The sequence below is a fragment of the Xyrauchen texanus genome, chromosome 14 (genome assembly GCF_025860055.1).
Source record: "Xyrauchen texanus isolate HMW12.3.18 chromosome 14, RBS_HiC_50CHRs, whole genome shotgun sequence".
Classification (NCBI taxonomy): Eukaryota; Metazoa; Chordata; class Actinopteri; order Cypriniformes; family Catostomidae; genus Xyrauchen; species Xyrauchen texanus.
Window position 1 is genome coordinate 769,305 of NC_068289.1, and position 25,499 is coordinate 794,803.

A 25,499-nucleotide genomic window follows, 5' to 3' on the forward strand; every position below is an offset into this window, starting at 1 on the left:
GAGAGATAGAAGGGTTTTTATCTAGACTGTAATCACGATGATTTGGTCTTTAATTTGTCAAACCAATGCAGCTTATCTCCCATGTTCTGTTGTCACAGGAACAAGGCATTCTGCCCCAGAGGGTAATTAAGACAGTAGAGGAGGAAACATGTCGTTAAAAAAAAAGAGGACAGTCAAAACAAAAGTGATATTATGAGAACATAGTAGAAGATCAGCCAAAACCAGCTAAAACCTCAAATAAATCTAATAAGGAGTCTACTGGAAAGTAGACAAAAGGGGAAAAAGACATACTGTGAAATACACAAAATTATCAACTGTTTTCAAAGTGAGAATGATGTTAAAATTTGACTTTTTATGAAGAAAATGTGAGCAGTTATTGCCAGTGCTGAACTCACCACCACAATGCTTGGTGGTTGCATGATTTGGTGGCTTCTAGGTGTTCTGGGTGGTTGCTAGGTGGTTTCAAAAGAGCAAAAGAGCCCTCTATGATATTCTGGACCGGGTCCCTCCTTTAATGTAAGTTAAGGGAGTGTTTTCACATGTTTATAATCCGCCACGAAAGAAAAATTGTCTGATCGCTTGGAAATGTAATAGCACACCCCTGCCCAACAAGCCACAATTTTTGAGGTATCATTTGCCACTTTTCTAGCATCAGGCTGAACGGTTCTGAGCTCAGTGAGTTCCAGTTCCAGTAAGATTTCCAATTGAGCATAATTCTGTATGGTTACAAACCGTTCCTGGCCCACGCCATTAGCTAACCATACTCAGAACATAAAACCATGCTGGTGGAATGGCTGTTGTGAGGTGGCGACTAACGATTGGTCAATTGCTCGGTCAGTCCATTTGAATCCTGATTTAGCAGTACCACTATGGAAAAAGAGACTGTAACTGTCAGGCTGTAACAGCGGGGTTCCACAACAAGAACCACTCGGCCAGATGGTGAAAAATCACTGACTTATATCCGTGGCTGGCATATGCAAGCACCACTAGTAAAAGTAAAGAAACAGAGATGAGGATGCACAGAGGCCAAACCACTGCCAACAGACCTGTAATGTCTGTCAGTTGTGTGCATTATAAAAAGCTAAATATAAAGAAGATCTAACAATAGAGAGTGCGCCTATCTCAGCTAACTGGCCGTCATCATGGGCTGCCGTATGCAAATTGCATCTCACCCTTTATTCTAATTGTCTGCCATTTGGTGTGAAAGGGAACATAAAATGTCACACGGTAAAAGCGCAATAGCAGACCAATCGGATGTGCCGCGCCAGGTCAGCGTGTCACAGAGCTTATTTTTACACTGCTACTGGAATAGCTGGAGGATCCTCTATGAAAACCCTGCTCTAGCCTCCTCCATTCTGTAACAAACACCTGTGTCCTCCTATTGTCTTTATTATTAAAGCCCTACATGAACTGGGCCTCGGTCAGGGTCACAATTTATGTGCTTTCTCTCATTGCATTCACTCCATCTGGCAGATGTGTGTGCGGCAGCCAGATGGGTTTCAGTGGCAGATGAGGTCATTTGTCAGAGTAGGTTTGGGTGTGGGAATTAACACCTAGATCCTCTAGCTCGGCAGAATGTGCTCAGCCTAATGAGGGATCATAATTAAAAGCGATAGCCCATACGCCGCCGGATCCTGTCTCTTGCTGCCAGCTTGAATCATGAGAGATGCTCAGGAAACCGCCACGGTCCATGAAAATCATGTTACCTGCTGACATTTTGTAAGCTGAATGCCTCAGCTCTTGGATTTTATTATAACAGCATGTGTCCTGCAAGCTAGCTAAAGTTTTCTGTCTTTGCATTGAACGTTCCATCAAAAGAGCTTTAGCTTTGTCATCCGGTATAAGGAATTTGCCCAGGTGGCCAACATCCTCATCTGCACAATTATTCTTGCCACACAAATCACAATCAAATGCTTTTTTTCTCGTATTAAAAAAACAAAAAACATTGAAAGAATCAGGCTGACAGCTTCCCACGCACCCTAATTTTCAGTCTGCCCTTGAGCCTACAATTCTCGATACAAAACTGCATGTCTTTGAGTTAAAAACATCACCCCTCACTGAATAATACACATCGTAGTGAGCAGAAGATAGGAGAAAGGTCAGCTACCAGCATCTCCACAAATATTAATGTTTTTCATACAATGTGGAATCACTCTGATGTGCCTGCAGTGTTTCTCACAGTTACTAAACATTTACCCCAACATCCAGATATTTTGCTGTGAAATGGGTTTGTTTCTGAGCAACTTGATTTGACCTTTATCAAAATTTCTAGCACCAATTATCAATATGAAAATAAACTGCAATGTTCCACAGATTTTGAGAGCTGTTGTCAGGTTGGAAAATAATGTTGTCAGAGAAGGAAGTAGGGGTCCAATACTTCCCTGATATGTCTGTCATTCGAACGTCATTGTGTAAACTTTCAGCACACTAATAAAATCCCAATATGTCCTAGTGTGATTATTAAACTGCAACGGCTGTGATTAAATGAAATAAATAAACAGTCTGCAAGTGCTGCCCGCTTCAAAGTGACTGTGTGAAGCTGGCTGCTCATACTCTGAAAACACCTCATGATCATGACTCCTGTGTGCCGTAAATGACAGAGAGCAGAGTGCATGTTCACCTTGAAGTGTGTAGCACATACAGACTAATGTTTATTTCATTAAATAACTCCCTTTTGCTGTTTATTAACCCTTAAAAGCATGGCGATTTTACCAAATACTCTTACATATTCGTGTCTTTGGAGGCCCGGCACTTATAGCTATCTTAGTAGAATGAGATACATCACACAAAATTAAAGATGATATTTATAAATTATAGGTGACTGCACATTGCTACACACATTTTAAAGAGGTGCATCAGTCTATAATCATTTATTTGTCAGGTACAAACATTACCACAGTTCAAAGTGATTTTCAGCATTATGTAGCAAGGCTAGATTAAGATGAAATGTATTAGAGTCATGCAAATCTGATGGTAACCTTGCGCAAAAGAAAAGTCTGCTTTAACTGGGTGAGGGTTCTTGTGAAGGCTGGTGATTTACAACGTTGAAAGGCTGTTTTTTTTTTCTCGTTTTAAATCATTTTGGTGGAATTCATCTGCATATATAATCTTACAATCTCTACTAATGACCTACTTACATTATTGTTGAGAACATCAGTTAATTAAAAGGTCATTAATAAAGATCTATATACAGGCAACTGAAAGTCGACTGAATGTTTGTTGAAACACCGTTTACTAGCTATAGCAATTCAGTTGGTAAGGAGCAGACATGGCCATCCGCCGTAGGGCGGAGGAGCCCGGCCGCCTGGAAGCGCAAGAACGGCCGCCGACCGAGAGGGTAGGAGGTGCTCCCATCCAACCGCCTGGAGCAGTTACTGCTGCCAAGGGCGGGGGAGACCCCTAATGTCCACCAAGGGTGGAGGAGTGGCCGGGGACCAAGCTACAGCTCCTCTCTCTCTCCCGCACTGCTGTCCTCGGTCGGCCTTTATCCCTCTCGGAGGCTTGATTAGCCTGAGTAGGGGCTGGTGCGCAGCATCACAACCCGGCCCCGCCCTCCGCCCTGCCACATGTACCTATGCAATCGACTCAATTCTCAGTGACAGAAATGTTAACTGCACTGGGTAGGGGAGGAAGCTATTGTAATATATTATGTTATGCACTGCAGTCAAATAAAGAAAAGCCTCACTGACACCATTTACAGAAGGGGGGCTCACAGTTCTGTGGAACGAGAGATACTTTTTCCATCATGTTGCTTCAGCACGATCTACCATGTCACAATACCAACATTTTCAGTCGGTATTTAAATTTGACACATTTTTGTACCAGCTTCAATCCCACAACAAATAATAACTGTAACTAATTTGATATTTATGAATGTAAGAATTCTCAAACAGTTAGTCAAGACTAAACAGTCAGTAATGAAATAACAATAAAACAGCAATGAGTAGAAATAAATAAAATATAGGATCATATGATCAGAATATCTCTGGCATGCCATTGTTAATCAACAATAGTCATAATCCCCATGATGAATGTATAAGCGTAGAGCTGAGACATCACACATCAACACCTACACACACATACACAACCTATGGCGGTTGCTTCTTCTGCTCGTCTAATTGATTTCATAAGGTAACATGGCTCATATCTGTATTTTTAACAGTAAAATGCTTGAATATATTACCCATTTTTAGAATGAATGCCTTTTCACATACATACACACGCACACACACACACACACACACACACACACACACACACACACACACACACACACACACACACACACACACACACACACACACACACACGTAGTGTTTCCATGTTTTATGGGGACTTTCCATAGACATAATGGTTTTTATACTGTACAAACTTTATATTCTATCCCCTAAACCTAACCCTACCCCTAAACCTAACCCTCACAGAAAACTTTCTGCATTTTTACATTTTCAAAAAACATAATTTAGTATGATTTATAAGCTGTTTTCCTCATGGGGACCGACAAAATGTCCCCACAAGGTCAAAAATTTCGGGTTTTACTATCCTTATGGGGACATTTGGTCCCCACAAAGTGATAAATACACGCTCACACACACACACACACACACACACACACACACACACACACACACACACACACACACACACACACACACACACACACACACACACACACACACACATATATTAATAACAGCACAATGCTAACCCTTCACATAATCCCAATATATAGTGTTTTTATTATTGCTCAGAGATTGCTCTTTCAAAGCTCAGCAGATATAAGAGTTCTCAGTTCTGCTTCATTAATGTGTTTCGAGACAAAACAGAGACAAATAAGACAATCGCTGAATGTTAGCATAGCTCAGATAATGTGATCTTTGAATCATTTAATGAGAAAAGTTCATAAAGAGATCTCTGAGATTTGTTTCCATAATTTAAGAGTTACGCTTAAGACAGGTTGAGATCTCTTGATGTCTTGAAAATCTAGAATGGACAAATGTGAGATTACTGTGATATTTGTATAGTTTAAATGTAAAACCATTGCTGTCGAGAAACAACTGAGATATTAGATATCTGGGATTAGTTTTATAGGTGATGCCACAATTTTAGATTTAAAAAAGCAATGCTTAAATTATGAATCTACCAGTTAAATCGTCAGATTTTGCAGTGTGTTTGTTTATGTTTGGATTCAGTGTTTGATGACTGACTGACAGCACCCTTCACACACACACCAGTGAAATATCACCAGATGCAATCAGTTTCACAGTGACAGTCATAAACTCAAACACATTCACGTATTTGACTAGAGGATATCCGCAGATAACAGCTTGCTCTGTAATTTAGCATGGCTACAGTAATGCCAGCATTTTTAATTGGTGACATTGGAAAGAGATGTTATGTGTTTTGCTACTCTCTAGCTGATTGTTTTTTATTTATATATTTATTTATTTTATTGTTAGGAAGGTTTCAAGAGAAAACAGTTTTATTAGAAACATTCTCTCCCTCTCTCCAAAACCATATTGCACGTAATTAATCTAACAATAATTTTACCCTTTTGGACTGATTAATTTGTCTCACTGTGAATGCTTAATAAATTGTCATATTGTTCATCAGCATCATTTTCTCTTTCCATCAGTGGAGAAAGTCTGTAGCACTGCAGGACATCTAACAACGCGCTTTTATCATTGTGAACGAGTCCTCAGCGAACGATTATTATTATGTGTAATGGTTGTGACAAAAACGTTCCTGTTGCTCGACTGGTGCAGCATGGCGTTAGCACCGCCAAGATCATGGGTTTGATTCCCAGGGAACACACAAACAGATAAAATATACCATGAATGCACTGTACATTGTTTTTGATAAAAGCTTCTACCAAATGCATAAATTCTAATGTAAACTTGTTTCTCAGTCTGTATGTGTGTGAGAGAGATTATGCTATAGTGCTGTGCTGATACAATCATTTATCATAATATTGCAATACATTTGCTTACGATATTGTATCAATACTTTAGATCCCTGTATTGTATTTATATTAATTTGTTTGTGTATTCAAATCATGTACAAGAGTGCAATAATGATGAGCAGGTTGTCTAAATCCTAAAGTTTGTATGTCACTTTGGATATAATCTTCTGCCAAATGAATAAATGTAAATGTAAATAATCACAAACTCTGAAAACTGTGTTTCTCAGGTCAGTCAAAGATGCTATGAGATGAGAAATAGATTGAAACTGAAGACGCAGATTTGCATTTTCTCTCATGGACACGCCTCTTTTACGCATTTAGAGCAGTTTCAAATCGCAATACAATAATAATATTATGAAGCCTTGCTATATATTCAATCATGACATACAGTTGAAGTCAGAAGTTTACATACACTTAGGTTGAAGTCATTAAAAAAATGTTTACCTCTCCACAGATTTTCATATTAGCAAACTATAATTTTGGCGAGTTGTTTAGGGCATCTACTTTGTGCATGACACGAGTAATTTTTCCATCAATTGTTTACAGACCGATTGTTTCACTTTTAATTGACTATAACATAATTCCAGTGGGTCAGAAGTTTACATACACTAAGTTAACTGTGTCTTTAAGCAGCTTGGAAAATTCCAGAAAATTATGTCAAGCCTTTAGACAATTAGCCAATTAGCTTCTGATAGGAGGTGCACTGAATTGGAGGTGTACCTGTGGATGTATTTTAAGATCTACCTTCATACTCAGTGCCTCTTTGCTTGACATCATGGGAGAATCAAAAGAAATCAGCCAAGACCTCAGAAAAGAATTTGTGAACCTCCATAAATCTGGTCCATCCTTTTCCAAACGCCTGAAGGTGCCGCGTTCATCTGTACAATAGTACACAAGTATAAACACCATGTGACCACACAGTCATCATACCGCTCAGGAAGGAGACGCATTCTGTCTCCTAGAGATGAACGTAGTTTGTGTGAAAAGTGCAAATCAATCCCAGAACAACAGCAAAGGACCTTGTGAAGATGCTGGAGGAAACAGGTAGACGAGTATCTAGATCCACAGCAAAACGAGACCTATATGGACATCACCTGAAAGTCTACTCAGGAGGGAAGAAGCCGCCGCTCCAAAAGCACCATAAACAAGCCAGACTACAGTTTGCAAGTGCTCATGGGGACAAAGATCTTAATATTTGCAGAAATATCCTCTGATCTGATGAAAGAAGTATTGAACTGTTTGGCCATAATCACCATCGTTATGTTTGGAGGAAAAAGGGTGATGCTTGCAAGCCAAAAACACCATCTCAACTGTGAAGCATGGGGGTGCAGCATCCTGTTGTGAGGGTGTTTGCAGCAGGAGGGACGGGTGCACTTCACAAAATAGATGATGACATCATGAGGAAGGAAACTTATGTGGATATATTGAAGCAACATCTTAAGACATCAGACAGGAAGTTAAAGCTCGGTCACAAATGGGTCTTCCAAATGGACAATGACCCCAAGCACTCCTCCAAAGTTGTGGTAAAATGGCTTAAGGACAACAAAGTCAAGGTATTGGAGTGGCATCACAAAGTCCTGACCTCAATCAGAGGCCTACAAACCTGACCCAGTTACACCAGTTCTGTCTGGAGGAATGGGACAAATTTACAGCAACTTATTGGGAGAAGCTTGTGGAAGGCTACTCAAAGCATTTGACCCGAGTTAAACAATTTAAAGGCAATGCTACTAAATACTAACAAAGTGTATGTTCACTTCTGACCCACTGGGAATGTGATGAAAGAAATAAAAGCTGAAATAAATCATTCTCTCGACTATTATTCTGACATTTCACATTCTTAAAATAAAGTAGTGATCCTAACTGACACAAGACAGGGAAAGTTTTCTATGATTAAATGTCAGGAATTGTGATAAACAGAGTTTAAATGTGTTTGGCTAAAGTGTATATAAACCTCTGACTTCAACTGTATATACAACATAGATATTTATATATTGCGATTGATATATTCGACCTGATGTACATCTCAGTAAACAGGATGTTTCACAAACATTCGATTCTGGATAATGCTGGATCATGTAGCATTTTAAAGGTTTTGGACATGCACAAATGAAGAGTTTGTCCAAAAATTACCATTTTGTCATCATTTACTCACTCTCTTATGTTATTCCAGTCCCGTAATATTTCCTTTCTTCTTCTGGGGAACACAAAAGGAGATGATAAGCGAAATATTGACACTGCTCATTTCAATACAACAAAAGCATACGGTGACTACAGAATGTCAAGGACAAATAAGGACAAAAAGCACCATAATGTGACTTGCGTGCAGCTCTACACTCACTGGGCACTGTATTAGGAACACTATGGTCCTAATAAAGTGCCCAACATGCCCTTCTGCTGTTGTAGCCCATCGGCCTTAATGTTCGACATGTTGTGCATTCTCAATTATACAGAGGTGTTTTTCGAGTTACCTTAGCCATTCTGTCAGCTCGAACCATTCTGGCCATTCTCCGTTGACCTCTCTCATCAACAAGGTATTTCCATCTGCAGATCTGCCGCTCACTGGATGTTTTTTGTTTTTGGTACCATTCTGAGTGAACACTAGAGACTGCTGTGCATGAAAATCTCAGAATATCAGCAGTTATAGAAATACACAAACCAGCTCGTCTGGTTTCACAAATACTCAAATCAGCCCTTCTGGCACCAACAATCATGCCATGGTCAAAATCACTGAAATCATCCTTTTTTCCCCCCAATCTGATGGTTGATGTGAACATGAACTGAAGCTCCAGACCCATATCTTCATAATTGTATGCATTGCACTGCTGCCACATGATTGGATGATTACATAAATCATGCCATGAATAAGTAGGTGTACAGGTGTTCCTAATAAAATGGTCAGTGAGTGTAAATTACAAGTCTTCTGAGGTTATGTGACAAGCTTGTTTAAAGAACAGCCCGAAGCTTGAGGTGAAAATGGCAAAAAATCGTATTTTTAGCAGTTTTTGGCATATCCACAGCATATTTAAATGAGCACGAATGGAAAGGAGATTTGCAAGCTACCACTTGTTGGTCTCCTTTCCTGTCAAAGGCATTTTTGAATGTGTCAGTGAAATTGAAAAGTAAAAAGTGACAAGTATGCTTTCTATTGAGGGCTCACTGGTCTATTAATATAGCTGATATGAAGAAGTTTATGTGTGCGGATGAAGCTGAGAACATTGGAAACTGTGTAGGAAACATATTGAGAAAGAAAATCATGTTGAGAAAATCTCTTTTAGTCTAAAATCTATAGCTTTGTGAGTGCATATATTGCGCAACAAGCCAAATACGTCAGCATGAGTCATGAAACTTTACTTTACGTGTGTGTGTGTTTGTGGCTTATATGACATCGACACCATTAGACTTCAACACCTTCGCTCAATCTCTATCTCCTACTCAATCTGAGTCACCACTTTAAACCTGCCGAAGTCTCTCTCTCTTTGACTCATCTCTCTCACCTCCTGCCTCAATGACTCTCTAGGTTTTACCTTAGCTCTTCCGTCCCCCCTTTTCAGTGTATGAGTCACCAATCTTTCTATTCAACTCCTCCAAACTCACTTTATCTTGCGCCTCTTTATGTTTAGCCCAGTCTCATAATGGAAGCATTCCTCTAGCGACCTGTTCTCAACCCAAGCATCTCTCAGTGGCCGTTATTATCCTCATTTCGAGGATTCCAAACTTTTGGCTATATTCAGATGCCATTGCGGGTTTGAAGGAGACTGTGGATGCAGCATTATGGACCACTATTTTTAACGGCAGATCTATATGAAAGTTAGTTTGTTTGATTGATTTTTACTTGGCACACTCACATTCTAATGCACTAACATATGCAACATGTATGTTGGCAGTAAGCAAGCTATCATACGTGATAGCTGTAGGGAACAGTATGTGTGTTAGGAATGAATTTAAACTGTCCGCATGTCTAAGCCATTAATGCAGGATATTTTAATTAACATAAATGTACACGGTAAGGGTTAAAGTGACCCTTTACCTCCATCATTATGTAAGGAACTTTATAATGGAATTATTTGCATTCGACAACCAAAATTTGACCAAATTATTGAACAAAATATAACTCCTTGACATTGCAGTCTCTAGGCACAATCATGATTTCAAGCTCGATTACACTTCCTAGATTTCGATGCATGTGCAGAGCGGTAGATGGCACTATAGAAGTGTCACTAATAGAAGTGAAAATCCTCGAAAGTGATGTTAAAATGTTGGGTAGTGCACATGAAAACAAAGCAAAAGAAGCATTTTCTTGTGACACCGTATTGCTCTGTTGAACCTGGGGTTTATTTGAGTCTTCTTATTAACAACCCGTGTGTGCAGTCGACACATGAAGCACATGGTTTAATCTGGGAGAGTTGTGTTTGTCTCTCTGTGAGTTCACTATTGAGCATCTTGGTTCCTTTACATGTTTGTAGACTGCCTATGTTGGCCACCCCAATTTAACCAGTGCAATTAAGAGGCAATCATGCATGTAGAACAATTATACCTATGACACATCCCCCTTTAAAAATGGCCCATCATAAATAACTGCTGTCTTTGTAAAATGACTGGGTTTTTATTAGTGATGGAAGGTGTTATTCTAGAACATCCTGTCTCTTTACTACTCCTTCAGCATGCAGCTTGTGTGATGCAGATAGCAGCGGCTGTAACAGACAGGGCAAATAACTGGTTAAGTGCAGGCTTGATCCGTTTAATTGCTCTGTTGTTTTGAATGGCCTTGAGATCCTGTTGTTCAAAGGTACTTTAAGTTAATTATTGTTATTATTAATACCACTCATAAAATGTCCCTGACAGATATCCCTGAAATCGGAGTACTAAAATCAAACCTGTCTCAGCTCTATAGACAAAATAATGTGTCAGTCAGTCAGAACAATGGCTGAATCTGTAATGTAAAATTTTATAAGAATCTATTGTAAAAGCAAGGATCACACCACAAACCCGACACAATATATACAAATGTTATTGTCTGTTGTCTATTCAACCCTCTGATGATGGTGCAGTTGACAGATCTTTAAATGCCATTTTGAACAATTCAGAGAGTTCGATGTCCTTTTATACATATCGCGGCGCCGTGTTCCATTCTGCGTAACGCAACAGCTCATTTTTGCTTATCGCGGCACATTCGGCATGTTTTGCGGCTGACCCACCAGCCCGCTCGGTTCTCCCGATACCCAGTCCGCCCCTAATTGGCCCAAAAGTGCGTCGGCCCACCGGGAAAATGTCCGATTTGCCAGTCCTGCCCTGACGGAGAACCCTCATAAGGATAGCCACACCAACATGTGTGTGTGTGTGTGTGTGTGTGTGTGTGTGTGTAGCGTGTATTTATCACTTTGTGGGGACCAAATGTCCCCATAAGGATAGTAAAACCCGAAATTTTTGACCTTGTGGGGACATTTTGTCGGTCCCCATGAGGAAAACATCTTAGAAATCATACTAAATTATGTTTTTTGAAAATGTAAAAATGCAGAAAGTTTTCTGTGAGGGTTAGGTTTAGGGGTAGGGTTAGGTTTAGGGGATAGAATATAAAGTTTGTACAGTATAAAAACCATTATGTCTATGGAAAGTCCCCATAAAACATGGAAACACAACATGTGTGTGTGTGTGTGTGTGTGTGTGTTTGTGGACGGCTGAGAGGAATCATTAAGCAGATTCCAATAGAAAGATCTATTTAAAACAGCGTGCACTGATGTTGGGGTGAAAGCTATTAATGTCACTATATCAGTTAATTGCTTGAGTCACAGTCTCGCCATCTCTCTCTCTCTCTCTCTCTCTGTTACACACACACACACTCTTCTGGACACACAATCTTGAAGATGTTTAATGTAGCTTCTGTTTACAACCACATGAAAATAAAGAACTGTGACTTTTGCCCTCTGCAGCTTCTTAAAATTCAAAACAAGCCAAAGACAAGATGTTGATTTACTGTTGGCTAATTGTTAATGGAAATTATGTTAACTAATCGAAAACAGTATGCCAAAGGTGCCCAGATGGCATTTTTACGGAGGACCTGAAGTGCAGTCATGCATGCTTTTTGAGCTAATATTACCCACAACCTGCTCACATGCAAACACAAACAGTGCGTTACAAAGAAGTCTGTCGAGTTTAAGACATGTTTGTGTGTCTCAATACAAGCTTACCGTCTTAATACTCAAACATATGTATTTGCTCATCACCTGTGAAGTACATACTTTTCGTATGTAGTAAAAGTATGTAATTTTGGACACAGCTTTGTTATTCGGAGTGAGCTTAAAAAGTATGATGCAACATTTACTTATTGAACTACACTTTTAAAAAGAAGGATGTGGACCCTTTGGACTTAATTGGTCTTAAAATGTGCTCTCTTCTTCATCAAAGTCACATGTTTTGACAAACACAATGTTCTTAAGCTAACAACACACAAAACACATCCCATTAAACCCTTGGATTTAATAACTGGCCGATCCTTCTTTGGCAGCAATAACCTCAACCAAGCGTTTCCAGTATCTGCGGATTCGACCTGCACAATGTTCAGAAGGAGTTCTGGAGCATTCTTCCTTACAGAACGGCTTCATCTCAGCCTGTCTGGTGTGAACGGCTCTCTTGAGGTCACTTACAGCACCTCTATTGGGTTCAGGTCTGGGCTCTGACTGGGCCACTCCAAAAAGGTGGACTTTATTTTTTTGAAGCCATTTTGTAGTGGATTTACTTGTTTAGGGTCTTCTGCTGAGGTTCAGCTGGCACACAGCATCCTGAGATTATCCTGTTGGATATCTTGATAAACTTGGGAATTCATTTTTCCCCCGATGATGGCAAGCGGTCCAGCCCCGCAGCAGCAAAACAGCCCCAAATCACTTCACAGTTTTCATATTGGTATGAGGTGCCTTTTTTACACCATATGCAGCGCTGCATGTGCTTCCCAAACATTCATCATTCCACAAAACATTTTCCCAGTAGAATTGTGGAGTGTCAAGGTGATCTTTGCAAACTTCAGGCATGCAGCAATGATTTTGTTGGAAAGCAGCAGCTCCTTTGTGGTGTCCCGCTATGGTGGACACCATGCCTGTTTAATGTTTTCCACATAGTAAACTCATGAACAGAGATGTTAACCAGCTCCAATGATCCCTTCAAGTCCTTATCTGTCACTTTAGGGTACATTGAGCATTCTGCAATGTCACATTTGAGTCATCTTGGCTGGATGGACAAATCTAGGGAGAAGTAGCCACTGTACTTAATCTTCTCCATTTATAGAAAACTGTGGACAGATGAATATCTAAACTCTTCAAGATAACTTTTTAACCCTTTCCAACTTTATGCAAAGCAACAATTCCTTTTTTCCATATATATATATATATATATATATATATATATATATATATATATATATATATATTATGGCTGTCAATCGATTACAATTTTTAATCGAATTAATTACATGGTGTCCCAATTAATTAATTGTGATTAATCGCATATACAAATATTTGCTGAGAAAGCCCCTCATATAACAATAATTCAATATATGATGATGCAATAATTATACATAGTTATCTTTATATCCATCCATCCATCCATCGTCAACCGCTTATCCTGTGTACAGGGTCGCGGGGGGCTGGAGCATATCCCAGCTAACATTGGGCGAAAGGCGGGGGACACCCTGGACAGGTCGCCAGTCCATCGCAGGTTATCTTTATATATTAATATAAAATATTCAGATAATTAAAATGAGTTACATTCCTGTAGCAGAAGAGTTCATCATTAATAAGACAGAAAGTGTCTTTATAATACAATGTATTGATTACTACCATATTATTGATCATAAGTCAATCATTGACACACAGTTCACAGTAATCCATTACACAAGTGAATTTATCAATCAGAGATTTATTATGAGGGCTTGTTTAAGGACCGTCAATGAACACCTGCATTTATTTTTTAGAAACAAGCCAGGGGTACATAGTACACAATACTACAGATATATTTTACAATAGTGCCAAGACATTATATTCATTACATAGTATTTATATCAATATATAATTATACATAGTTATCTTTAAATATTAATATAAAATATTCAGATAATTATAATGAGTTACATTCCTGTGTCAGAAGAGTTCATCATTAATAAGACAGAACGTGTCTTTATAATACAATGTATTGATTATTACCATATTATTGATCATAAGTCAATCATTGACACACAGTTCACAGTAATCCATTACACAAGTGAATTTATCAATCAGAGATTTATTATGAGGGCTTGTTTAAGGACCGTCAATCTACACCTGCGTCAGACATTTTTTTTTTTTAGAAACAAGCCACATAGTGCACAATACTACAGATGTATTTTACAATAATGCCATTATATTCATTAGTGCATCAATGCTTTGGAGTTGTTGGAGGTACAAAGAGTATTTAAATAATATTTCAAGTCTTTACAAAAAAGTGCAAATAGAGACTTTATAGACATAAATTTACACTCATGTATAAAAAACTTGCCAAGAAAAATAAACAGATTAATCAGAAAATATTAACTTAAGTTATCAAATCTGTGAAAACCAAATAAAACGTCTTTATAAAGAAAAGAAAAACTAGTTCAAATAGAGGTACAAACAAACAAACAAAAATTCTCCAAAATACTACTGCGTGGGCACATTCCCAAAAAGGTGAGGGGCAGATTCATCTACAGCATTACTGAAGGAGCAAAGTGGATCTATTTCAGGAGCATGTTTCTTAAATAAAGATTGACGGGGTAATAACAGTGTAACAGTTTAAAGGACACCTCATTAACCTCGTTGGTAATTAAATATGTGTGAGGTAAAGACCGAACGACCTGCGTCAGACATGCTTGTGTCGCGTCTCAGGTGTGTTGCGTCATAAATATACAATGTTTAGTTCACTGTGTCAAGTTAAATATAGTTTAATACTCAATCTTTAAACATATCTTGAGATCTCTTAGATCGCATGTTTGTGTTGTGTGTCCGCTGAAGAGTTGTTAATGTTTTCTTCACTGTATAAACTGTGTGTTGCTCACACAGCTGAAGTTTCACTTACTGCCCTCTGGAGTAAACAGGTGGTACTACAAGCATGAATCTCTCAGGAAAGCATTGCGATTAAATGCGTAAATGTTTTTTTACGCGTTATTTTTTGTTAAATTAATCGCACGTTATTAACGCGTTAAATCGACAGCCCTAAAATACTGTATATATATATATATATATATATATATATATATATATATATATATATATATATATATATATAATTATAATAATAATAATAATAATAAAAGGAACAACAATATATATATGTATACATATAGTAGTATAGTAATGTATATAGGTACAGTAATATATTTAAGCAATAGGTAATGTGGTATAATAGTAATTATCATTAATTACATTTTTCTGGTGTGTGGAGAGAGAGAGAGAGAGAGAGAGAGAGAGAGAGAGAAAATATGGATATAAACTCATTGAGTGATATCAAGACAGTTTCGCCATCTAATGATTAGAGCCCATGTTCTTACGTTGACAGCGGTACGTGAATAGTTAAAGTTGTGCCCATATGGTACTTGGATTGTCTGATTTGGTCTAAAAATTTTAAAAACCAGTGATGAATAATTATCACTTCTCTTCCAGTGACAAAGTGACTACAGTTAACATTGTATGTGAAGTCCCTAATCTTAATATTGTACAGTACCATTGTGAATGACTGTCCTCTTGTCCTTAACTCTGTGATGCCATCAGTCTGGGACGGCCAGGAGTGGACTGTTATTGCCTGCATGAGACTGGGGCAGCAGTTCTCCAACTGCAGTTTCTCATCAACGAGGTATTGCTCACCCACACATATATTACTGCACATATTTTTGTATGCAGCATATGCAAAAAACACGTAGGAGGACAGAGTGTGTCTGTGTGTATTAATATCTTTATTTTAGTGTGGTGATGTGTCTATGTGTGTGTGTGTGTGTGTGTGTGTGTGTGTGTGTGTGTGTGTGTGTACTGCAAGTGTAAATGCAAGCTCAGCTCTGCAGTGCAATACGTTTAGGTCAAGAGCCGCTCTCCCTCTTGGTCTTTTAGTGCTAATGCAGTCAGTCATTATTTCCTATCAGGTGTGTAAAGAGCTACATTTTCCTGGCCATGTCTGTCTCTTCTTCTCTCTCGTACGCACACACACTGATTCAGCTCATGTATAATAACAAAGAAGGTAATTGGTTAACAAAAGAACGAGAGTGGAAAACTTTGCATCAAGGGTGTGGATTGCATTGGGGGGTTACACCCTTTCATATCCATCACATTCTGACTCCATTCTAAGTACCCAAACACTAATTTCAAGTCAGTATGAAACTGCATTTGCAACCCATTGTAGGTAATGTAGGGCAGGACTTGAATTTATCCTCTGGCGATGGATTAGATTATGAAAAATAGAGATGGAGACAGACCTGCATGCAAATTTGCAGTCAATTGTGGGAAGAATGAAAATGTTGTCCCTGGAGTCAGGGGCCGGTTGCATAAACATAGCCGTTAACTTAAGACTGCATCTAACAATTAGTTTGACTAGCGAAAGACGCCATAGAAAGCCTGTTGCATAAAACAAGCTCACAGTTGTCTTTAGTAAGACAGTCTAATTTGCATTGCATTGTGGGAAAAATAAGACACTGAACAGCTTAAAAAAAATAGCCGACAGTGGACGCTCAGTACATTTTTTATTCACCGAGAATATTTGCTTATTAGAGGACTACAATGCTTCAAAATGTATTTTAATGAACACATTTAGTGATTTAACCCAAATAATTAAAAATAACATTTTGTTACCATTTATGAAGTCAAAGTCTTCAACCAAGTCTCAACTCGCGCCCCTTTCAGCCCCCACTGGCTCAGCTGAATGTAAACAAACGTTAGCCTGAGGTGTGCTGTCTTACATTTTGGTCTTTAATTAGACTGATCGAAGTTTTTATGCAACTGACTGAAAAAATTAAGACCTACATTTTAGACGACTAACTAGTTAGACTAGTCTAAAACTGTTTTATGCAACCGGCCCCAGGCCATATTTTTGGAGACACAATCAGATAGGAACCTTCATGATGGATGTAGAAGGTCAAGAGCATCTCTACATATTTCTTTTTATTTTCACTTGCTTTTCCAGATCATTATTATTTGCTATTATTGCTGCAGCCTTTGTTACACTGAAGTAACTGGCATTATTACTGTGTTAACAAATGAAATTAAAAAGACTGCTTTACTTACAGTGTTGAAACAGCTATATGGCTCTTGCTCAACAGTATTTTCACAGCCATGGGCATGACCTAGCTGACATCATCTGAACATGAAAGTTGTTCCAGAGGTGGAGCAAGTTGTTCAAATGTATAAAAGGAAATAAATAATTTCCTGTTGAGACTAAAGTCCTGTAAATCAAACATGCATTACAAACACTGAAAAAACTCTTATTCAAGGTGACATTTTAGCATAAGTTTCATTATTCAGATATTACACTTTAGGCATTCCAGGGGGAAAATTTCATCAAAATGTTGGGGGTTGGACAATAAACATAACAATCCTCAAGAGCAATTTTTGAAGGGGACACCAAGGTTTTTTTTGCTGTTGCCCCGTTTGCATTTGTATTATTTTATTTCTTAAACATTTATTTTAAGAATATATCATTATATTATTTACAATACACATATTTTAATGATATTTTAGGGGGGGATAACCCTCAGATATGGGGGGTCCTGACCCCCCCGACCCCCCGCGATTTCCGCCTTTGATGCATTCTGTTTACATCCGTACCGATTTCATTAGCAACAGAGTTATTGATGTAAATAACACTCATTATTGTATATCCTGCACCAGCCATCACACATTTCTCCTCTGTCACTCTCAACACAGCACAACTAAACTTCCTTCTCTCAGTGATTTTCTCTGGCTTTGTCTCACGGGCACGCTGGTGCAAACTGTGTTTACTGAAGCACTGTCTCCATGGAAATGCAGTTGTCAGTCACCTGACTGATGGATCTGAATTCAGTGTGTGTGTGTGTGTGTGTGTGTGTGTGTGTGTGTGTGTGTGTGTGTGTGTGTGTGTGTGTGTAAAGAGGGAAATGAAAAGAATAGAAAACAAAGACCTTAACAAAACTACAAAATCACGATCACAAAAGATTGCTTATAGACTTGTTGGCCCATTATCACCCTCAGATTAGGCAGCTGTTTGATAAAACACGTTCAGATTAATATCACCATGTTCTCATCCAGGAGCTAAAATGTCACTCAGTTTTATGACGGTGTTGTCCTTTCAGACTTATTTGATTCTTGATTGTGTCTGGCGTTAGAAGAGAAAATGTTATAGGGCTTCCAGATAAAATGGGTCAGAACGACTCTTGTCATCCCGACAGTGACAGGCACGGTGGAAAAGAGATTTTTCACACTCACACTTTTAGACACTTTCATCAGCTTTTGCTCTGTCCTCTCTGGTTTTTTCATGTCACCATTACTGAGAAATACCACCGTGAGCCTTGTTATACACCGCTCTGTGTGGAGATGTCCCGAGAGCACAGGGTTACGCTTCTCTTTCTTCAGACTATTGCATTCTTTACCCAAAGAGGACTTTAATGTCATTAAATATGCATGAAATGCATGGGAAGGTTTCAGCCTCATACCGGCTGAATCATATCACTGTGAATGAATAAATTAAGCTTTATCATTTCCCCGCAACTATATGAGTAAATTCTTATTTCATTTGTGCCCTGGAAAATACATTGAATAAGTTATAAACACTAATTAGAAGTGAATGAATGAAATCTGAAGGGGAACATATTTATTAATATGACACTCCAAATACAGACCTTCAATTTAAGTTCTCAATTCCAGTTGTGAGGCTGTAAGAGTTAGTTAGAAGTACATAAAATGCATATCATAGACCTGCTAATGGCGTCAGCCATTTTTGTTTCATTACATGTCAGAATGATGTCTTCTGAGCAAACTTGAAATGGGCTGTGTTAAAAATAGTATGTGATTTCTATCCCTTGGATTCTTTCATGGGTTACTGTATACATTGCTCTTAGAAATGTGATCTGATCTTCAACTAAGTCACACCAATAGACAAACACAACACACAGACAGTAGCAGCATGTTCAATAAAGACATGCCTATATATCATTGTGTGTTGTATGTTTAGGCAGACTATATGTTTGTCTATTTCTGTGACTTAGTTGAAGATCCGATCAAGTTTTAAGATGTTAAATCCAAGGGTTCACATAGTTGTTGTGTATATGTTTAATTCAGCCAATCTGAGGTTCTTGCTAAACATGTCAGATGCCATGAGCTGAGCCTCTAACAGCTGAAATAAAACACCAATCTGATGTTTCAAGACATATTTGTTGGGCTATACCATACACAGAGGGAATTAGAAGAGAACTGTTATTGTTAGAGAATTAAGGTAGATCAGTCTGTTGATTGCATGTTGTAAGTGTTTCTTGTTAACATGTGTATATATATATATATATATATATATATATATATATATATATATATATATATATACATAGGGGCGCTGGTCACAGCCTGTGCGGATGACACACTGCACCTCTGGAACTTGCGTCAGCGCCGTCCAGCCGTCCTTCACTCTCTCAAGTTCAACAGAGAACGGTGAGTATGCACACACCCATGAGCACCAGATTTCACGAATGCCCTCAGCTCTAAATGCTAATTCTAAATTGCATATTGATAAATATGTAAATCCACAGACACATGTGTATATGCATACAGCACTCGACAACTAACAGATCAAAAAGATTGTCAGAATAGTCCCAAATTCCCACGGATTTCATAAAATAGCATTTTTGTTTATTTCATTTCATTTATTTATTTTCACATAACATTCAAAGTGAAAAACCAACTCAATATTTCAACTTTTTTCCAAAAGTGTGTGACTGCCCAAAGTCTCAGAGCATCAGTCAGAATGAATATGTATAAAGTAATCACAGATTGCTCATGGTTGCAGCTTGCTTTAACTCTTCTCTCTTCTGGTCTGTTTCTGAGCAATTAGAGTGGATTTTCGTCTCTAAAAATACAATACAAGTAGTGTTACACAAAGATATTAAACTCAGCATCAGGAAGGTTAGCATTAGCAAGTATTTAGACCATAGCCTATGTTGAGGCATTATAAAGACTGTATGAAAACAGGTCTGTTAGCTCTGATAGTCTCAGAATGCGTGTGTGCTTCACTTTGTTTGTGGTGCCATGTGCAAATTGTTGTGCAAAAAATGCTGTCTTGAATAAGAGTGTGCCTCCCCCTTAAACCCCCAAAACAAACACCTGCAACTGAATTAATGCTACAATAATAAGCAGACAGTAACTCAGAGATACACAATTGTAAGCAAATCATTTCACTTACCATTCGGACATATCAACGCCCTCTCAGCAATGACTGTGAGCTTCATCAAATCCCTTCATAGGGTCTTTAACCAATGGCCATAACTCAATATTTTAGGCCCCCATTTTATTTCTCATTACATCTCTTCCTCAGCTTCTCAAACTGGTCCCTCTTCACTCAGCAGGAAGGGTCAGGTACGACTAATAGGCCCATGGCTCCCCTGTTGAGTGAGTCAGGGTCAGTCTAATACATTTCACTTTTCAGAGTTATGACATGTTTCATGGGGGCTGGTTGTATTGTGGCCAATGGCCTTTTTTTGAATTGTACGCAAGAAATTCTGACATCCTAGAGAAACAAAGAAACCTTGAGTGAGTTATAGAAAAGTCATGGACAGCCTCTCTTTATGTTTTATGTGATTCCTTCACTCATAAATAAATGGCAAATATGAAGAGCTTGTACCAATGTGTTTTTATCAATGTGCCGTGAGATTGCCTCTGAACAGATAAGACAGAAGAAAGAAATATTTTCATGACGCTTGAGTCGGAACATTCAGAAAATAATTAATAAAAAAAGAACATTAATTGGTCTTTCTAGCCAATAGAAATTTTACATTCCACTGAAGTTTGATAGATGATTTTCTATTGAAACGTGAAATTTGAGTGGTATTGAAGTGCTCATCCCTTTCACATAACTCACAGGCTTTAGTTTCCTCACAGCTAGAATGGGAGGGGCATTCTTATGCTATAGGCTTTTTGATTGGACACTAATCTGTGTGGTGTCATAAATAGTTTTGGTCCATTTTCCCAGAAGACAAACACTGCTGAAAGTTCATTTGGTCAACTTTTAGGAAGTACACTAGCATATAGATGACTTTAAAGCTACTATAACTTCAAATTCCAGTTCTGTTATTATATGGTCTTTAAGTGTATGAGTGTTTAAGGCTCTTTGAGTTGCTTTGAATTTGGTCATTTTATTTCAAACTAGAAGTGCTGTATATTTTGACCACTGTCAGACGCCTTTCACCCTGTGAAGCTTTTGAGATTGATATTCAAACCACATCAACCACATGAAGACGAGCATCAAACTGAGAACTCAATTAATGAGTGTCATACACATATTGTGCAACAGAACTGAAAGTCTCTTTAGAATGGCTGCAAAAGGTTTGGATACACAAAAGCAAAAGCAATGGCATGAACGCTAAGGAACAACAGTACGAGATTGTTGCATGTGTTTGGAAGTGCTGTGTTTTGCGGGGTATGGCTAATGAGCTTTGCTCCTCTCTGTAATAACTTATGATTGTGTTCATCAGCTTATCTGGAACAAACAAATAAAGTCACAGTCACACCGTCGCAGTTTCGCACACACAGATGCATTTCTCCTACAGTATGTGTTTGCTTTGACCCTGAAGTGTTTTATATTTGGCTATATTAAAATTATGCAAATTCACATGTAATGAGAAATGTTCTCAGATCAGTATGTGCGCGTGTGCGTGCACGGTTGGGTGTGTGATTTTGTGCATGGCTGAGTCGGATGACAGATATTTCAGCTCAGCGGGGTCAGAAGACAGACACAGGGGGGCTATAAGACTCCTGATTCAAGATGCTCGGCATGCTTGTCTGTCTCACAAATACAAGATGCTTTCACCACAGTATAGACTCATGTAGGCTGGTGACATGCAGACATATCATTTCATTCCATTATAACATGATCAATTAATTTGCCATTTTTGTCCAAGGCAAGAAACAAACAAGTAACATACCCCATGCAAACACATGAACACAGATGCTTCTAGCTATGATACGTGATTTCACGCTTGATTTCACACTCACGTTGAGTGTGTTTACATGTGCACAATACACTGATAACTATCAAATATACCAAAAACGTAATAAAAAATATCCGGCAGTGCAAAAAAAAAACACATACAGATGAGACTTCATCATTTGGTCATTATATGCTATTAACATTGGCATGCACACACTTGCACTCATTAAATAATCCTTTAAGAACATTGGTAAAGGTGTTTACATGTAGAGTGAAATTGGGGTAATGGGCGAAAATCCACATGTGCTGATCAGTTTTTTTGTTTATGACCTTTCCCTGATCAAATATACCAGTTTAAGGCACTTACAAATTGTAAAACAATCTGGGAAATTTACTATGAATGAATTGCGCCCGGTAAAGCACTGTTTATTTGCTTGTGCTGTCTGTGCTGGTTTAGTGCCCAATTCACTCAAATTATTATGCAGATCACGCAACTGCACAAATTTGCGCACAACATATGTGCAGAATGCAATTTGCATGGCACAATTCTGATCTTTTGGGACGGTTCTCAGTGCTGAAATATGAAGCAGGGGTCGGCAACCTATCGCACGCATGCCAGCATTGGCATCCAGAGGGGTAATCAATGGCACGCCAGCAATGGTGATTTTTTTATTGATATAAATTCCGCACCTGCATTACAATCTCCATCTTGATATAATCCTTCCTCATGATCACGCAGCGTGTTTTCATGAGCTGGATGGGAGAATAAACAAACAGTTAAAATGTGTCGAGACTGCAGAATTCCAAATAGACAAATCATTTGCTCATGTGACAGCACAAAACCTGCATCTTATTCACTAACCACCCACAATCTAGTTCAATGGTATTGGTCATGGTATTATCATGGGACCATTACCAATACCATTTTACTGTATGTTTCCCCTATAGGACACACTCCCCTTTTAGAGTATAAAAAAAAGAGTTCATGTTTTTAGTTTTTGTAAGCTGTGCCTCTTGCTGAGTTATGCCTGTTCAAATGTTTGTTTTTAACATTAGTTTGGTGTTAGAGCCTTTTACAATACTTACAAAAAAGTACCATAGTATTACCATGTTTCTTGGACATGGTGCCATGATAATACCTTGACTCTTGGACATGGTGCCATGATAATACCATGACTCTTGGACATGGTGCCATGATAATCCCATGACTCTTGGACATGGTGCCATGATAATCCCATGACTCTTGGACATGGTGCCATGATAATCCCATGACTCTTGGACATGGTGCCATGATAATCCCATGACTCTTGGACATGGTGCCATGATAATCCCATGACTCTTGGACATGGTGCCACGATAATCCCATGACTCTTGGACATGGTGCCACGATAATACCATGACTCTTGGACATGGTGCCAGGATAATCCCATGACTCTTGGACATGGTGCCATGATAATACCATGACTCTTGGACATGGTGCCATGATAATCCCATGACTCTTGGACATGGTGCCATGATAATACCATGACTCTTGGACATGGTGCCATGATAATCCCATGACTCTTGGACATGGTGCCATGATAATCCCATGACTCTTGGACATGGTGCCATGATAATCCCATGACTCTTGGACATGGTGCCATGATAATACCATGACTTTGGACATGGTGCCATGATAATACCATGACTCTTGGACATGGTGCAATGATAATACCATGACTTTGGACATGGTGCCATGATAATACCATGACTCTTGGACATGGTGCCATGATAATCCCATGACTCTTGGACATGGTGCCATGATAATACCATGACTCTTGGACATGGTGCCATGATAATCCCATGACTCTTGGACATGGTGCCATGATAATACCATGACTCTTGGACATGGTGCCATGATAATCCCATGACTTTGGACATGGTGCCATGATAATACCATGACTCTTGGACATGGTGCAATGATAATACCATGACTTTGGACATGGTGCCATGATAATCCCATGACTCTTGGACATGGTGCCATGATAATCCCATGACTCTTGGACATGGTGCCATGATAATACCATGACTCTTGGACATGGTGCCATGATAATCCCATGACTCTTGGACATGGTGCAATGATAATACCATGACTCTTGGACATGGTGCCATGATAATCCCATGACTCTTGGACATGGTGCAATGATAATACCATGACTCTTGGACATGGTGCCATGATAATACCATGACTTTGGACATGGTGCCATGATAATCCCATGACTCTTGGACATGGTGCCATGATAATCCCATGACTCTTGGACATGGTGCAATGATAATACCATGACTCTTGGACATGGTGCCATGATAATCCCATGACTCTTGGACATGGTGCCATGATAATACCATGACTCTTGGACATGGTGCCATGATAATACCATGACTTTGGACATGGTGCCATGATAATACCATGACTCTTGGACATGGTGCAATGATAATACCATGACTCTTGGACATGGTGCCATGATAATACCATGACTCTTGGACATGGTGCCATGATAATACCATGACTCTTGGACATGGTGCCATGAAAATCCCATGACTCTTGGACATGGTGCCATGATAATACCATGACTTTGGACATGGTGCCATGATAATACCATGACTCTTGGACATGGTGCAATGATAATACCATGACTTTGGACATGGTGCCATGATAATACCATGACTCTTGGACATGGTGCCATGATAATACCATGACTCTTGGACATGGTGCCATGATAATCCCATGACTCTTGGACATGGTGCCATGATAATCCCATGACTCTTGGACATGGTGCCATGATAATACCATGACTCTTGGACATGGTGCCATGATAATCCCATGACTCTTGGACATGGTGCCATGATAATCCCATGACTCTTGGACATGGTGCCATGATAATACCATGACTTTGGACATGGTGCCATGATAATACCATGACTCTTGGACATGGTGCCATGATAATCCCATGACTCTTGGACATGGTGCCATGATAATACCATGACTTTGGACATGGTGCCATGATAATACCATGACTCTTGGACATGGTGCCATGATAATACCATGACTCTTGGACATGGTGCCATGATAATCCCATGACTCTTGGACATGGTGCCATGATAATACCATGTTTTTTGTGCATGTATTGTATGATGGTAATGCATCGTATCCTTTAAAGTAACTTGAAGCACATTGCAAATTCTAAAGTATATTTTGATGATTGTTATTTAATACAACATTTTATTTCAGTGTGCTACAGTATTACTACCAGGTACCATTACTATACCATAGTACTGATCAAGATCAAGAGTGCGGCCAGTGTCCCAGGGCCTCTGACTACCAGGGGCCTCTAAACCCTCAGGACTGCCC

General features: G+C 38.9%; 1 protein-coding gene across 9 annotated transcripts in view; it reads left to right on the forward strand.

Moving 5' to 3' along the window:
• LOC127654653 (syntaxin-binding protein 5-like) overlaps positions 1-25,499 on the forward strand; it is a 184,760-nt gene that overhangs the window by 62,228 nt on the left and 97,033 nt on the right. For all 9 annotated transcript variants that reach the window (XM_052141891.1, XM_052141894.1, XM_052141892.1 and 6 more), the window contains exons 3-4: positions 15,730-15,811; positions 19,520-19,620. In XM_052141891.1, the coding sequence (XP_051997851.1) occupies positions 15,730-15,811; positions 19,520-19,620 (183 nt within the window). The remainder of the gene's footprint in view (positions 1-15,729; positions 15,812-19,519; positions 19,621-25,499) is intronic.